Source organism: Microtus ochrogaster, chromosome 6, assembly GCF_000317375.1.
Source record: "Microtus ochrogaster isolate Prairie Vole_2 chromosome 6, MicOch1.0, whole genome shotgun sequence".
NCBI classification, from domain to species: domain Eukaryota; kingdom Metazoa; phylum Chordata; class Mammalia; order Rodentia; family Cricetidae; genus Microtus; species Microtus ochrogaster.
Window position 1 is genome coordinate 25,711,528 of NC_022013.1, and position 14,426 is coordinate 25,725,953.

Sequence of the window (14,426 nt, forward strand, 5' to 3'; positions counted from 1 at the left end):
CGCTCCGGGCCGCAACGCGAGGGCAGCGAGGGCGGCGGGGACCCGGCACCGGGCGCGGCCGGCGGCAGCGACCATGATCGCTTTGTTTAACAAGCTGCTGGACTGGTTCAAGGCCCTGTTCTGGAAGGAGGAAATGGAGCTCACGCTGGTGGGGCTGCAGTACTCGGGCAAGACCACCTTCGTCAACGTGATCGCGGTACGAGGGCAGATGTGGCAGCCCGCGCCGCGCCCTAGGCAGCCCAAGTCGCCGCCTGGCGTGGCCGGGCACCGCCGGGCGCCGGGCAGGGAGGAGCCGGCTCCGGGCGATTGGGGCCTAGCACGGTTCTTGGGGGACCAGCTGGCATGCTACCCGTTCTCAGGCCTGGGCTGGGATGGCAGGGCTGGGGGCGGGGTAGCGAGAACGAGGGGACCGAGCTGGAGTTCCGTTGCTGGTGGCACCGAGAGGTCTCCAAGCATCGGGAGTCCGCCGCAGGCTGACAGGCCCCCGTGGCTCGCGCACAGGGGGCATGACAGGGCGAAAGTGCCCGGGCCTTCCCGCTCCGCGCGTGGAGGGTCACGGGACGCGCAGCCCGAGCGTGTTACCAGGGGTCCCTGCCAGCCCAGCCCCACCCTGAAGGCTCTGCCTCCCCCTGGCTTGACGCGGAAGCCCCGGCCCATCTGGGCGGGGGAAGCTTGAATCCCTAGAGGCAGAGGAGTCAGCTGAGGTCCCAACTCTAGCCCAGACTCCTCCCCGGAACCTGTCCCGGGCCTGCGGTATCGCGGGGGTCCAGGATGGATGACACCATAAAGGGAGTTGGGAGACTCCACTTGGCTCAGAAGTTGCAGGAGTAGATACTGTGGACCCGAGAGCAGTAGCTGGAGGGGCGCCATCCACCTGGGGACCAGGGCAGAGCAGCTCCGAGGGCTTTGGGGAGTCAGGACTGGGGGTGGGGTGACTGCAGTTGTATGTCTGTGCCAGAGGAATGGTGGAGAAGGAGTTAAATTTTCTCTTTAAAAAAGAGGAAGATGAGCTCCCTGGGTGTGTGAGCTGAGCTGCAGTAATGGCTGCAGCCTGTATTTCAAAGATAGGCAGGACTGGGCTTTTGGGACCCGGGAAAGCTTAGGACAGGGGCATAGTTTTTCCCAGAACCTAACGCCGTTCCCAAAGATGGGTTTTTTAAGAGAGCTGTGAATTAGCCATATACAGGTAAAAAAAAGATGCTGTTGTGTAGGTCTGCAAAGGTGTGTGGCCAGTCAGCTTCGGTACAGCCACTTGCCTGTATTGTATTGTTGCCCAACCTTGAAGCCCCACAGAGCCCTTCAGAGGGGATATTAGTACATTGGGCAGATGGAAGGCTGGATGGATTTGGGACTTAATGGATTGGGCATGGGCACGCGCACTCTCTCCCCTAAACATGCTCTGCCATTGACATCTACACACCCCTCTGCCCAGTGTCCCTTTTTATTCCACAGAACCTCTGCTGAGGTTTGGGACATGTTTTTCTGAGCTAACACATGCCCCTGGCTTTCTGTCTGCCATGCTGTGTCCCCTAGGATCAGAAACCCTGGTTAGACTTGGTGTTGACTTGCCTCTTGGGCTAACGGTACAGGAAATCAACACCTGGATTTCCATCTGTCTCTGCAGATCTAGGTGGCTTGGTTTGGGGCATTTAGGTCTGGGAGATGTTTCTGGTATTTCTCAAAAGGAGAAACTAGCTGCTTGCGCTCAGCCTAGATATCCCCTCCTGTCCCGAGGGAGTGTTACTAAAGCCATGCTTCTGTATAGGGATAGGCAGACACCTAGGTGAGTTCAACTTCCTGGCCTGGTTCTGCCCTTCAAGACTAGCATCTTCTCGGAGTATGGAAGGTCAGGGATAGAAGCCAAATTCTTCAATTCTCCTGCCAGAGTCAAGAGGTTCTTTGAAACTAAGCACCATGAAGCATGTATGTAACCCCATCACTCCGGATATTGAGACAAGATCCCAAGTTGAGAGCAGCCTGGGCCATAGAGAGAGACTTAGTCTCAAAAAAAAAGTTTCTATGATATTCAACCTTCCTTGGGTCCCCAGCCTCTGTATTCTCCATTTTGATATAAAATTTACCACTGAAAGATAAGCCAAATTTCCCTTTTCTGAAGAGACTAACTACCCCTTCGGGGGCTGCAGGAAATTCCAGCATCCAGGTAACTCCAGCCTTCTCAAGCCCACCAGAGCCCCCATAGGCACTGTGCCACTCCCTATACAATCACAGGAAGGTTCGAGACCCCTGGGCTCTGTGCCCATGCCCACCGCTGACTTTCTGAATTGCCTTTGCTGTCCCTTGGCCTCTGTTTGTCTCAGCAAACAGAGAAAACTCCTTGTGTTTTTCTCCCGACTCTGGGGTCTGAGTGTAAATAGGAATTGTGTTCAGTGAGCCCAGATGCTCAGCAGGTTAACGTCAACTAGAGAGAAAGTATATACAGAGCCATTGCGTACATCCAGGAAACTGAAACTACTGAGTACAAGAAAGCTGTGATACTAGAAAAAATGGGAGATATGTTTTTGTCCAAGAGCAGCAGAAAGGTCCTTCTTTTCTCTTTGAGGCATAGTCTGGTCTTGAGCTCTTGTGCTCCGTGGGTGTATGTTGCTGTGCCCATGAAGGAGGTAATTTCAGATGTCTTAAAATATGGAAGGCTGTCACCATAGAAGAACTGGTCTTGGAGTACCCAAAAGGACTAGAGAACAAAGGGGAGCAGTCACAGGAAGATGCGTTTTTGAGTCATAAAGAACTCTCAGATAGTTTGAACTAACCTAGGATGGAGTGAAAGCCTCACACAGCGGAGCACACCTGTAGTCCTAACCCAGGCAGGAGGAAAATGGAGGCGCTCAGAACATAGCTTAGTTGGTAGAGGGCTTGCCTAACGTGTATGATGCTCCAGCACCACATAAAACTAGACACAGGGGCGCATGCCTGTCATCCTAGCACCAAGGAGGTGGAGTCAAGAGGACAAAAAGTTCACAGTCATCTTTGGCTACGTGCCAGCTTGGGATACGTGAGACCCTAGCTCGCAAATGAAAACAGAAAGAATGACTTAGAGAGGATTCAAGTAGGAGACAAAAGATGGGGTTACATGACGTGAAGTTGCCCCCATCCTTACAGGAAGAATCTGAGTCATTAGCAGGGAAATTAAATCATAGTCTGATTGCAGCCTAACTCCAAATTCACAACTGAGCAGAAACGGAGTGGTGGAGGGCGTGGCCGTCTGATAGCCCCCCACTATCCCTCTTTCTGCTAGTGGTCCGTATGCCCTCATCTGTTTGGGAACATGTGGATCTTCTGGTTCCCAGAGATCAACGACAGGTCCCTGCTCAGAGCCACTCCCAAGCACTTGTGAGCCATATCCATCAGTTGCAGCTCTCCTGGTCCTGACGGAGGATTACTTGAGCCCAGGAGTTGTCGCCCATCCAAGTGCTAGCCAGGCCCAGCCCTGCTTAGCTTCTGAGATCAGAGGCATCAGGCCCTTTCAGGTACTACAGCTTAATTATCTCTAAGCAAGCCTGGCAACATAGCCTGAATTCAATACCAGGATCCCACAAAGGTTGCAGGAGAGAACCAGCTCCCAGAAGTTAGCCTCTGACCTCCACAGGCATGCTGCGACACACACACTACACACAGATAGATAGAAAGATAGATAGATAGATAGATAGATAGATAGATAGATAGATAGATAGATAGATAGATAGATAGGAATTAAATTATAAGGTGTGTGCAGGCTTTGTTTTTGATTTTGGTTTTGGTTTTTGAGCTAGGATCTCATATAGCCCAGGCTGACCTCAAACTTACTATTTAGCTGAGACTGACCTTGAACTCTTGATTCTTCCCTCCTCCCCCTCCCTGCCTCCTGAGTGCTGGGATTTCAGGAGTGTACTGATACACTCTGTAGTGTACACTACAGTGCCATTTCCATAAAGGACTTGAGTATCTTCAGATGCAGGTAATTGAGGCAGGCCCTGGACCAACCCTGTGGATACCAAAGGATGAGTATACATCCAGGGGGCTCAGAAGACCTCCAAAACCCAGCTGTGGTTCTCAAATGCGGAACCCCTGCTATACATTGTCACCGGGCATGATTCCTGCAGATGCAAGGGAGTGGCACACTCATCCTGTCTGCCTGGGGGACTTCACTGAGGCTCCCAGGCACCGAGTGAGAGCTGGTTATCTGCTGCTCCTTGGCTAGTGGTCAGAGCCCCTGGCCTCTGTGTGGGAGCCAAGCAAATTAGTGTACTATCGGGTAGGAGACAAAAAGGCACTAACTGTCACTCTCGGCTTAAAGATAAAGTCAGCCCCCTCCCCTATGGCCTTCACCCTCTCACCTGTTCTTAGCTTGAAAGTGAAGATGGCCTGGCAGGAGTTGGGTCTGGCCTTATTTAAAGCCTGTGGCTACTTTAGGATAGTTCAGAGATTTTAGAAACATTGTATAGGGGGAAAGGGAAAATTACTAGAAATGGAAAGGAATTGTGGGAAGTGGAATCACTGTCCCCTCCCAGATAGTCAGCGAGCACTAATGTTGTTACTATAGACCTGGCTCCTCCCCTGAAGAAGTTTCAACCCAATAGGGAAACACGTATGTACGTGAATAACAGAGATTATGGCTTACCCGTGGTGGAGTACAAGTCAACACTTTCAATAGTCCTGCAATTATTTAGTGTGAACAGCATTTTGAGGTTAGTGAATTCAGTTCCAACCCATCCATCCAGACAGGGTCTCTTTCTACAGCCCAAGCTGTCCTGAGTCTCTCTATGTAGACCAGGCTGCCCTCAAACTCTCAGAGGTCCATCTGCCTCTGCCTCCCCAGTTCTGGGATTAAAGGCGTGCGCCATCATGCCCACCTCCTAATTTTTAAAAAAACAGTTCACTACTAATTTGACAATATGTCTGCTTTCTTTCCTTGCTGTCACTTTTGTTGGGCCTCATTCTCTGGGAAGTAATGATTGTCCTTCTAGCTCAGCTAGAACTGTAGGCTAGACCTTGGGAAGTCCTTTCTCCCTGTTTGGACTGAGAGACTCTGAGATTGCCTAGGGACTTTGGGCCTCCTCCCCATAGAGCTGCAGGTGTGGATGGTACCTCTGCTGATAACCACCCATCTTGCCTGAAAGCGGGAGACAGTCAAGAGATACCTCCTGTGAAAACTCTGAGAAAGTCTGGCCTGACGGATGCATTACCTTGCAGACTGTTGTTCTGTACCCACCAGGGAGGGCATATCTGGGTCCTGTCCATGTTGGCATCTTTTCCAATCTGGCTTTTCTTTCTAGTCAGGACAGTTCAATGAGGACATGATCCCCACTGTGGGTTTCAACATGCGCAAAATCACCAAAGGGAACGTGACCATCAAGGTGAGGGCAGAGTGGCATCCTATTGCTGGGGAGCTGGGAGAAGAGAACCAAAGAACTGGATGCTGGAGGGCTGGGCAAGAGGGAAACCAGGAGGGAGAAAAAGAGATGTGCCCCACAGGGTAGCCCACAGGGTAGCAGGGACAGCGGAAGGGAAGCTTGGGAGATGAAATTGCTTTCCGTTGTCTGCCTGCTCCTGAGGCTACCCTCTCCCCACCCTCTTCTCACTCAGCTCTGGGACATTGGGGGGCAACCCCGATTCCGCAGCATGTGGGAGCGTTACTGCAGAGGAGTGAGCGCCATCGTGTAAGTAGGATCTCCCATCCTCCCGCCTGCAAGGACTTCAGACCTAATGTAGAATCACATAGACATGGTCTCTCCATCATAGCTGGTGCCTGGACATAGCCTGATTTTATTTTGCATGCTGTTTATTTTAGTAAATATGTACTCTGGGCAGTAGCACCCAATTAGAGAACTGGCCAGCCAGGCCTGCAGTATCACTTAGGGTATTGTCCCCCAACTCAAATCATCATGTCTTGAATTTGGGGTGAGTTAAATGATTCCTTCCCTTGCCTCTTAATTCTATCTAGACAGCAGATGTAACTTGGTCGGAAAGCTGTTGCCTAGCGTGTACGAGGCTCTGAATTCAACTTTAGTGCCACGTGCAGAAACCAAAAAAGAAAGAAAAGAAAGACGGGGGGGATGTATAATCTATGCACAGCTTAGTTTTTCTTAACAGAAAACATTTTTTTTCTTTTGTGACAGGGTCTCCCTGTGTACGCCTGGCTGGCCTGAATCTCACTGTGTCTCACTATGCAGACAAGGCTGACTTCTAACTCGCAGACTCCAACTCTCAAGTCCTGGGATTCGGTGCATGCACATCATGCCCAGCTTAAACCTGATGTTTATATTTTTAAGAAACAAGCATCATAGCTGGATGGTGGCACACACCTTTAATCCCAGCACTCAGGAGGCAGAGGCAGGTGGATCTCTGTGAGTTCAAGGCCAGCCTGGTCTACAGAGCAAGTTCCAGGACAGCCAGGATTACACAGAGAAACGCTGTCTTAAAAAAAGAAAGAAAGAAAGAAAGAAAGAAAGAAAGAAAGAAAGAAAGAAAGAAAGAAAGAGAAAAGAAAGAAACAGACTTCATACCCTGCTAGGAGAGAACCCTTTTCTTTATCTCTAGCCCTATCTAGGCCAGATTTACAGCTAACCATACAGGCAGGCCCCAGCTTCCCAGAGGGCAGAAGCCTGCAGCACGTTGCCCTGTGGGTTGGGGAAGGTGTTGCCCTGAGTCAGACCAGGGTGGTCCACTTCTCCAGAGGTGACCAGGTGTTGGAGGAGGAGGAGGAACCAGAGGCGTTCTTCCCCTCGGCTGCTCCTCTTCCTGCCCGCCTCAGCCCGCGGTGTCCCCATGCTGTCCCTGCCTGCCTTCCCCAGGTATATGGTGGATGCTGCAGATCAGGAGAAGATCGAGGCCTCCAAAAACGAGCTCCACAACCTGCTAGACAAGCCCCAGCTGCAAGGCATCCCGGTCAGCGATGGTGGAGTGGGTGGGAGAGGGAGCGGGCCGGAAGTCACTGGGGGAGATGGCCCCATGCAAGCATGCTCCATGCCCTTGTCCTAACCCTCCTTGGCTTCTCTTCTGAATAGGTCTTAGTCCTCGGTAACAAGCGAGACCTAGCGGGAGCGCTAGATGAGAAGGAGCTGATTGAGAAAATGTAAGCTGGGGTGGCCTTTCTTTGTGTGCTTCAGCTCCCCAAATACCCCAGCTGACGAACACGTCTGGGCTGGGCCGGTTGCTATTCTCAGTGTTCACCACATGGTGGCAGCAAAACACATCTTTCCAGGAGCCTCGCCCTCCTCTTTGACCAAGAAAAAGACCCTGCTTTCCCCCAGCCCATACCCCTTGGCTGCCCCAGCCTCTGCAGATTCTGCTCTGATCTCCCCCCTGCAGGAATCTGTCTGCTATCCAGGACCGAGAGATCTGCTGCTACTCCATCTCCTGCAAGGAGAAAGACAACATAGGTGCGTGGCTTTTGGAAGTTGTTGGCACTCTACCAGGAGTGGCCTTGCAGAAGGGAGAAGAGAGGAGAGGGCTACTTCCGGTGTGGTAGCATAGGACTCTGCAGAGTTCCTGCCCTGCCACTTGTTTTTAGTCCTGGGGTGCAGCGGGCAGCTGGGAGGCCCAGTTCTGAACTTTACCTCAGTTCTACATTCCGAGAGGAATCACCCACTCACTCTTGTACTTCTGAGATTATCATAGGTTGAGCCAGGTATTCCAGGCCCTTCTGCTGTGCTTGCTGGGCTTTGTGTCTTTCCCATCATAGTCGGGAGCTGTTACAGGGGTCACAGCTCTTGGCTTGATCCTGGCTGCAGTCTCAGGAACCAGGATTAACTGTTTATGCCTCTCAGGCCTTATGGGCTGCTGCAGGATGCTGCAGGCAGCAGGCCTGATGACCTTCTCTCTTGTCTCACTCAGACATCACCCTACAGTGGCTTATTCAACACTCAAAGTCACGGAGAAGCTGAGACTGTGGCTCTTCTCCTTCGGACCAGGGACCACAGTCACCTAACCTGAAGCCGAGCTCCCCGCCCACCAATGTCTCCCCCAAACCCACTACTCCTCACCCAGTGTGGGGAGGGCCCTCTGGGGCTCCTAGAGTCCCGTTCTGCTGAGGTTTGAACTCCTGTTTTTATTGTAAAATAACCCCCCCCCAATCTGGTCCCCTAACCTCTCTCTTTCTCTCTTTGTCCCTCACCTCACCCCGCTTCCCTCCCCTCCCATCAGCCCGGGCCCCGCAACCCCTGTCCTCACTTTCTGTCCCCCCCCACCTCCCTTTTCAACACCTCTGTTATTGTCCTGTGTGTACAGTATATATATGTATATATATTTTAATTTTTTAATTTAAGCAAAGACTTAAGATCAACCATTTGATGCTGCAGGGGCCAATCAGGACCTGGGAGGGGCAAACTGGAAAGATGGGAAGAGATGCAGGGTCAACTTGGGGCAAGTTCAGATGCAAAACGGTGGTCACTGGCTGGCACTCGGGGCATGTACCGGCCTGGCCACTGGTGATTGTCCCCATGTCCTGTAAAGTATTTCTGTCTCCCAGTAAAGGGCCGGCAGGAGCCTCCTTTCTGTCCCAGCCTTGGTAGGGCCACCAGGCACAACCAGGTAGCAGAGACCACCAGGCCTAAGAGGGAGGAAGCCAGTGTCCATGCCATCTGAGCGACCCCCATCCTCACTATTCCCAGCCCCAGCTCCTGCCTCTGCCCAGGGCCTCCACCTCCATGGCCCATTTCATTTTCTGTTCTCATCTCACCGAGTTGTACAAGGAGAGAACTCAGCATGGGGGATTGGTTCTTTGGGGTTTGTTTGTTTGTTTATTTGTTTAATTTAATGATTTGTAAAGTGATGTTCCTCTTCCTTTTTACACTTTCCAGCTCATATTTAACCTCTGTTTGGAAAATGATTCTTGTAACTGTACATTTTTTTTTTTTTGCCTCCTAATAACGACAATAATAAATTACCAATTTTGTGTTGGGGGCGTGTGTGGTGCTGGGTGTTTGCCACTGACCAGCAGACTCATAGGGACAGCAGTGCCCCTCTCACAGGGAAGGCCACGGGGTACCACACCCACAGGGAACATGTGCTCACACTGGGAGCACAATGGCCTATCACAAAACAGCCTCCCACACGTGTCTGGACTCTGGTGTCGCCTGCTCCTCATTCTCTTCGGCCTTGTAGGCTGGCAGCACTTAGCAGGTAGTCAGAGGAACTACTCAGACCTGGCCCATGCTTCACTGTTCAAACAGAACTGCTATTTCTTGACAGTACTTCAATCTGTGGCCCCTCTCCCCTCTCCATTCCGTGCCTGCTTGGTCCCCATAGCCAGAGTTGAGCCAGAGCCAGAATTCTGCCTCTACCTCTTCATTCCCAGTTCCCACTAGGAAGAAATCAAATGTCCTCCAGGGGTATACTGGGCCTGTGAAGTCTCCTTTGCTGTCTTAGTGTTCAGGTCTCTTGGAAAGGACCAACCGTTACTCTATGGATGGAGCTCCTACCCTGCCTGACAGTGCCTGTGGGCCCTCCTTGGTTCAGTGTGGATCCAATCTTATTTCGTTTTACACTCAACTCTCAGACATCCCCCGCCCCATCACTCCCTCGTGTTCTGTCTCCCGTCAGCCTGGAAAATAGAGACTGTAGAATGCCCAATCTCTTTTCACCCTACCTCAGCAGCCACCTTTGTCCTTGGTTTGTGAGAGGCCTTGGGCTAGGCCACTCTCCAACCATGACGAGGATTTCCTATTGCTGAGGGACTTTGAGGAACGGGTCTGAGAATTGAGCTCAATGGCAGAGTGCTGATCTAGTGTGCAATAGACCAGGCCCTGGCTTCCATTGACCATGTGGGGAGAAGGTTTGAGAATGGAGTTAGCCACCAGCTAACTGATTCCCCGAGTCTTCCTCCTCCTTAAGAGTATGAGGTGTGCCCCTTGGTTAAGGATGATGGTGGCCCAGGCTCTGTCCCCTGCCCTGCATCTAGGAGAGGACCACTGTCCTCATTCATGGGAATGTTTCAACGCTGACCTGCTTCTTGGGTTCTGTGTTCTCCAGATGAGATTTTTGTGAGAGAAGACAAGCTGATTATTAGGACATGCAAAACCATTGCCCTACACTGGGAACTCCTGCAACAGATATGCAGCAGGGCCCAAACCATGCAACAGATATGCAGTGGGGCCCAAACCATGCCGTGGATATGCAGTGGGGCCCAAACCATGCAACGGATATGCAGCAGGGCCCAAACTATGCAGCATATATGCAGCGGGGCCCAAAACATGCAGCGGATATGCAGCAGGGCCCAAACCATGCAACAGATATGCAGCAGGGCCCAAGCCACCTCTTCCTTGAATGGGGACAAACCATGTAAACCATCGTGTTTGGGTTCTCTGATGTCAAACGAATGAGTTCATACCTGACCAAGGGACTGGAGAGGTGGCTCAGAGTTAAAGAACACGTACTGCTCTTGTAGAGGACATTGGCTCCTAGCACCCACGTCAGGTGGTTCCAGAAAGAGCTAACACTTCTGACCTTTGTAGGCTCTGAACCCCTGCTCACATAACACAGACGGACACACACAGACAATTAAAAATTATTAAAAAATATTTAAAAACACCTGACTAAGTCCACTCTATATTGCTCAAGATCTGGATTCCCAAAAGCATGGAGCCTTGCACTCTGCCAGATGCTTAAGCCCCACCCCATCTCCCAACCCCCTTTTTAGTGGTGGAGGTGGAGCCCAGGACCTCGAACATCCCAGGCAAGCAGTCTGCCACTGGTCTCCAGCTCCAGCACAGAGCATGTCTGGCCTCTGTGAAGGACTGATTGTTCTGTTTCCCAGAGTGGGGAGTGGAGACAGGTACACTCAAGGGTTAGAGCTGAGCTAGGATGAAGATAGCAGTGAAGACCTAGCAGAGGACACCCCCCCACCGACCTCAGGCTCTGATGACTGTCCTACTATGGATGTCAGCATCTCTCTCTGAGCCTCACAGCTCAAGTCCATTGCCCACCCTTGAGCCAGCCACCCCACCCCCTTAGCCTGGGACCCCAGAGCAACAAATCCCACATTGTTCCCTGGCTGGCACAGACTGGAGGGACAGTGGCTCTTTCCCAAGGCTGGCTAGTCTGCCGGCTAGTTTTGCAAGCCATTAGCAGGCTTGGGAAGCGGCAGCAGGGTAGGGTCTAGGAGCCACCATCTCTCCCCTTGAGTTCTGGGCCAGCCAGCGGTCAGGAGGGAGGTCCAAAGTGTGCCCTTTGTGGAAGAGGCCACCAAACAGGATGCTGAACCACCACCACCCCTCCAAGCCTTCCACCACAGTCCTCTCCCTGCCCCTGATTTCACCTCAGATCACCCCGGCCCACTTCCTCCCCACTTAGAAAGTTATTGGTGCGTGCTAGACGGGGTGGGGGGAGGAGTTGGGAAAGCACCCCCTTTCTGGTTCTGCTCAGAGACAAGGGTCCACCTTTGCTCCCTATCCAACTAACGCACACACACACACACACAAAGTTTCTAAAGAAAAAGCTGGAGACTGGTCACTGTAGCAACAGGTCTGCCGAGAAATGGGTGGGTGTCATTCTCCAGCACAAAGGGTGTGTGTGCAGGGCAGTTCCATCACTTAGCAACAGCCTCCCTCTCTCTTGGCCAGCATCACTGGCCCTGGGGGGTGGGTGGGGGTGGGTGCCAGGGATCAAGAACAAGGCTGTTCAGATTCCAAGTAAGTGGGGAGGGAGACTTGGATGCTGAGTGGACCAAAGCCCAAGGGAATGGGCGCCTGGGCAAAGAAGAATAGAGTTGGGCTACTGATGACCCCGTACCCTTGGGGACCTAAGCTGGTGGAGGTTCTAGGCTGGCCTGATGAGCAAGTCTTTGTGGAACCCAGAACTGAGCTCCAGATAAGGGTGGCTGCCGAGAAAGCTGGGCATGGGGGAAAGGAATGCCAGTGGCCTAGGCTGATAACCCAGCAGAGAGAAGGGGCCTGTGGAGGTGCCTCAGGGGCAGAGCTGGGGAAATGACTTAAAGAGCAGGCCCAATAGGAGGCGCTACTGGCTGTGCTGGGAGCTACTGTAGAACTCTGCTGGGAAGGGTGGGGGCGGGGGTGGTGGGGGCAGTGCGGGTAGGCAGCTGGGCCATCTCAGAGCCAAACAGTCCATTCTAAGAAACTGAACAAGAGCCACTGTTAGAGAGAGGGAGGCTGAGAAGCTCTGTGGCCCACGAAAGGAAAACCCCTGGATTCCCTCAAATGGGGGCTTTGTGGAGAGGACGAACTGAGCGACGCAGGGACTCCAGAGAGCGAGCTGACTTCCCAGGGGCAGCGGGGTTTAGCTCTAGATAAGGGTTTAGCCCCCATTTCCTGACCCCTTCCCTCCTCTCTGTCCCCAAGGCAGGACAACAAATACAGGCCCAGGCCAAGGAGACTGCCCGGTTAGGAAAAGCCTGTCTACCTGTCTAGGTTCTGTCTCTCATGGACAAGGAAGCTCACTGGGCACAGGGCTGTGGTACCTACTTTATTGTTTTTCCAGAATGGCCTTCTACAGGAAAGCACCTAACAGGAGGCGGGGGCTGGATGATGTGAGATGTGACAGGCGCCTCACAGAATGGAAGACAGGAGTGAGAGGATCCTCTGGGAAGAGACCGGGGGCTAAGACAGACCCTCTTAAGAGGACGGGGTGCTGAGCCTGCTTAGGTTGGCCCTCAAGCGGCCCCTGGTCCGAGATGGGGCCTAGTGGGACTAGAGAAATGATGTTTGGGGAGGGGCCCAGCCAACCTAGAGTCGGATTCCAAGATCAAAGGCTAAACCCTGGCTCGGAGATGGCCAGATTGAGATTCTAGGCAGCTCTAATGACCTAGAGAGATCTCCACCTACTAGTGGGAGGGACAAGGCTGACAGGTCCCTCAGAGCATAAGATTGTCACTGTCTTCCCATGGTGCTTTGACAAGCCCAACTCTGACTCAATGAACCAAGTCCATCTCTACACGGCAGGATGAGAAGTCGAAGTGAGACCTGTAAGAAAGAACCAGCAGACCGTCTTGAGTGGGATGGCACCCCTCCCCACTTGCTCCCATGCCCCCCTAGACTCAGCAAGGTGTGCCCAGGGGCAGGAGTGGGGGTGACTCCCTGGGCTTATGGAAGTAAATGGAGGAGGACACTTCGGTCTTAAGCTTGCCATCCGCGCCACCTGTCGCCGAAGAGTCTGAGGCCCCGCCGCACTCCTCACAGCAGCAGCAACAGCAGCAATCCAGGAAGGCCTGGCCCAGGGGCCTGCAGATACACAGGAGGAGCACGGGGGTGATGGCGCCCTTGAAGAAGGCAGAGAACTGGTTGATGAGGCCCAGGAGGTCCAGGGTCTGCCGGGTGAGCTCGGTGGAGAGGTAGGCCACCACGATATTGCAGACGTTCTCAGGGAGTGTACAAAAGGCATAGACCACGGTCAGGCCCACCACAGTGCTGTTGAGCTGGCTCTCACACTGCTCATGCTTGCCTGCCCTACACTCGGGCTTCCTGCCCGGCGGGCCCCGCACCCGCCATGTCACCAGCTGGCAGGTGACGGTGAAGAGGATGGGCAGACAGAAGTAGCAGCCAAAGTACCACCACATGCGAGCATTCTGGTAGGTCATCACCAGCGAGTAGATGGACTCGGGTAGGTTGGCTGAAGGTTTCATGATGCACGAATCTACCGTCCCCATGGTGGGAGCAGGCTCTTGTGCCAACTGCCACAGCAGGAGTTCAGGAACGGCCAGCATCATGGAGCCCACCCAGATGACAGCCAGTTTAGCCAGGATTGATTGGCATCGCTCAATGGGCCTCACCTTCGGCAGGGTGCTGGTGGCCACGTGAAAGCGGTCTATGCCCAGAGCACAGAGGCTAAAGGTTGTGACTCCCAGGGAGGAGACCTGCGAACAAGGATGTAGAAGACAGAGGGCTCAGTTGATGGGGGCAAAGAGGTTTCAGGCTGAAGAGGAGCATGGGTTGCACATGAACAGCATGACAATAGCTGCTATTGGTGAAACATTTTCTACCCATCAGGCACTCCCTATATGACATAAACTCTCAGCTGTGTCCCACTGGGGTCAATGCACACTTATAATCCTAGCACTCCAATCAGCCATCATACAGGAGAAATGGATGCAGAAGCGTAAAAAGTGACTTGTCCTCAACCATACAGCTGATGAATGGTAAAATTGAGGTGGGTATACACCCCTTGTTCTTTTTTCCACTTCCCAAGCTAGAGTGTGCTAGGCCTCCCTCCCATAGACCCCGATGCCCCCCAGGACACTGGAAGCCACCTCTGGGGAAGAACCAGGACAAAGACGGAAACTGGGCTTAGCCTGGGTGTGGTGCTGTGTGCGCGTTGTCCCAGAACTTGACAGAGGCAGGAAGATCAGGAGTTCAAGGCCAGACTTGGCCACACAAAAAGTTCAAGGCGCCTTTAATCCCAGCACTCGGGAGGCAGAGGCAGGCGGATCTCTGTGAGTTCGAGACCAGCCTGGTCTACAGAGCTAGTTCCAGGACAGGCTC

General features: G+C 52.9%; 2 protein-coding genes across 3 annotated transcripts in view; one reads left to right on the top strand and one right to left on the bottom strand.

Moving 5' to 3' along the window:
• The first annotated feature begins 6 nt into the window (after nt 1-6).
• Arl8a (ADP ribosylation factor like GTPase 8A) lies at nt 7-8,897 on the top strand. Of its 2 annotated transcripts, XM_005348392.2 has the most exons (7): nt 7-196; nt 5,271-5,351; nt 5,581-5,654; nt 6,789-6,882; nt 7,002-7,069; nt 7,306-7,376; nt 7,831-8,897. In XM_005348392.2, exons 1-7 carry the CDS (start codon nt 74-76, stop codon nt 7,878-7,880), a joined length of 561 nt encoding a protein of 186 aa, XP_005348449.1. In that variant the 5' UTR covers nt 7-73; the 3' UTR covers nt 7,881-8,897. The 2 variants fall into 2 exon arrangements, with proteins under 2 accessions (XP_005348449.1, XP_026635470.1); XM_026779669.1 differs by lacking the exon at nt 5,271-5,351.
• A 3,504-nt stretch (nt 8,898-12,401) lies between these two features.
• The window catches only part of Gpr37l1 (G protein-coupled receptor 37 like 1), a 7,932-nt gene continuing 5,907 nt past the window's right edge, over nt 12,402-14,426 (bottom strand). Inside the window, exon 2 of the mRNA XM_005348393.2 lies at nt 12,402-13,801. Coding sequence (XP_005348450.1) covers nt 12,986-13,801 — 816 coding nt within the window. The 3' untranslated portion in view covers nt 12,402-12,985. The remainder of the gene's footprint in view (nt 13,802-14,426) is intronic.

Bases quoted from the DNA above. Each gene is read 5' to 3' on its own strand.
- Arl8a (XM_005348392.2), top strand. From the start codon at position 74: ATGATCGCTTTGTTTAACAAGCTGCTGGACTGGTTCAAGGCCCTGTTC. The intron at 5,352-5,580 runs GTGAGGGCAGAG...CTTCTCACTCAG, and splicing joins AAGGGAACGTGACCATCAAG to CTCTGGGACATTGGGGGGCA. The intron at 7,377-7,830 runs GTGCGTGGCTTT...TGTCTCACTCAG, and splicing joins CAAGGAGAAAGACAACATAG to ACATCACCCTACAGTGGCTT.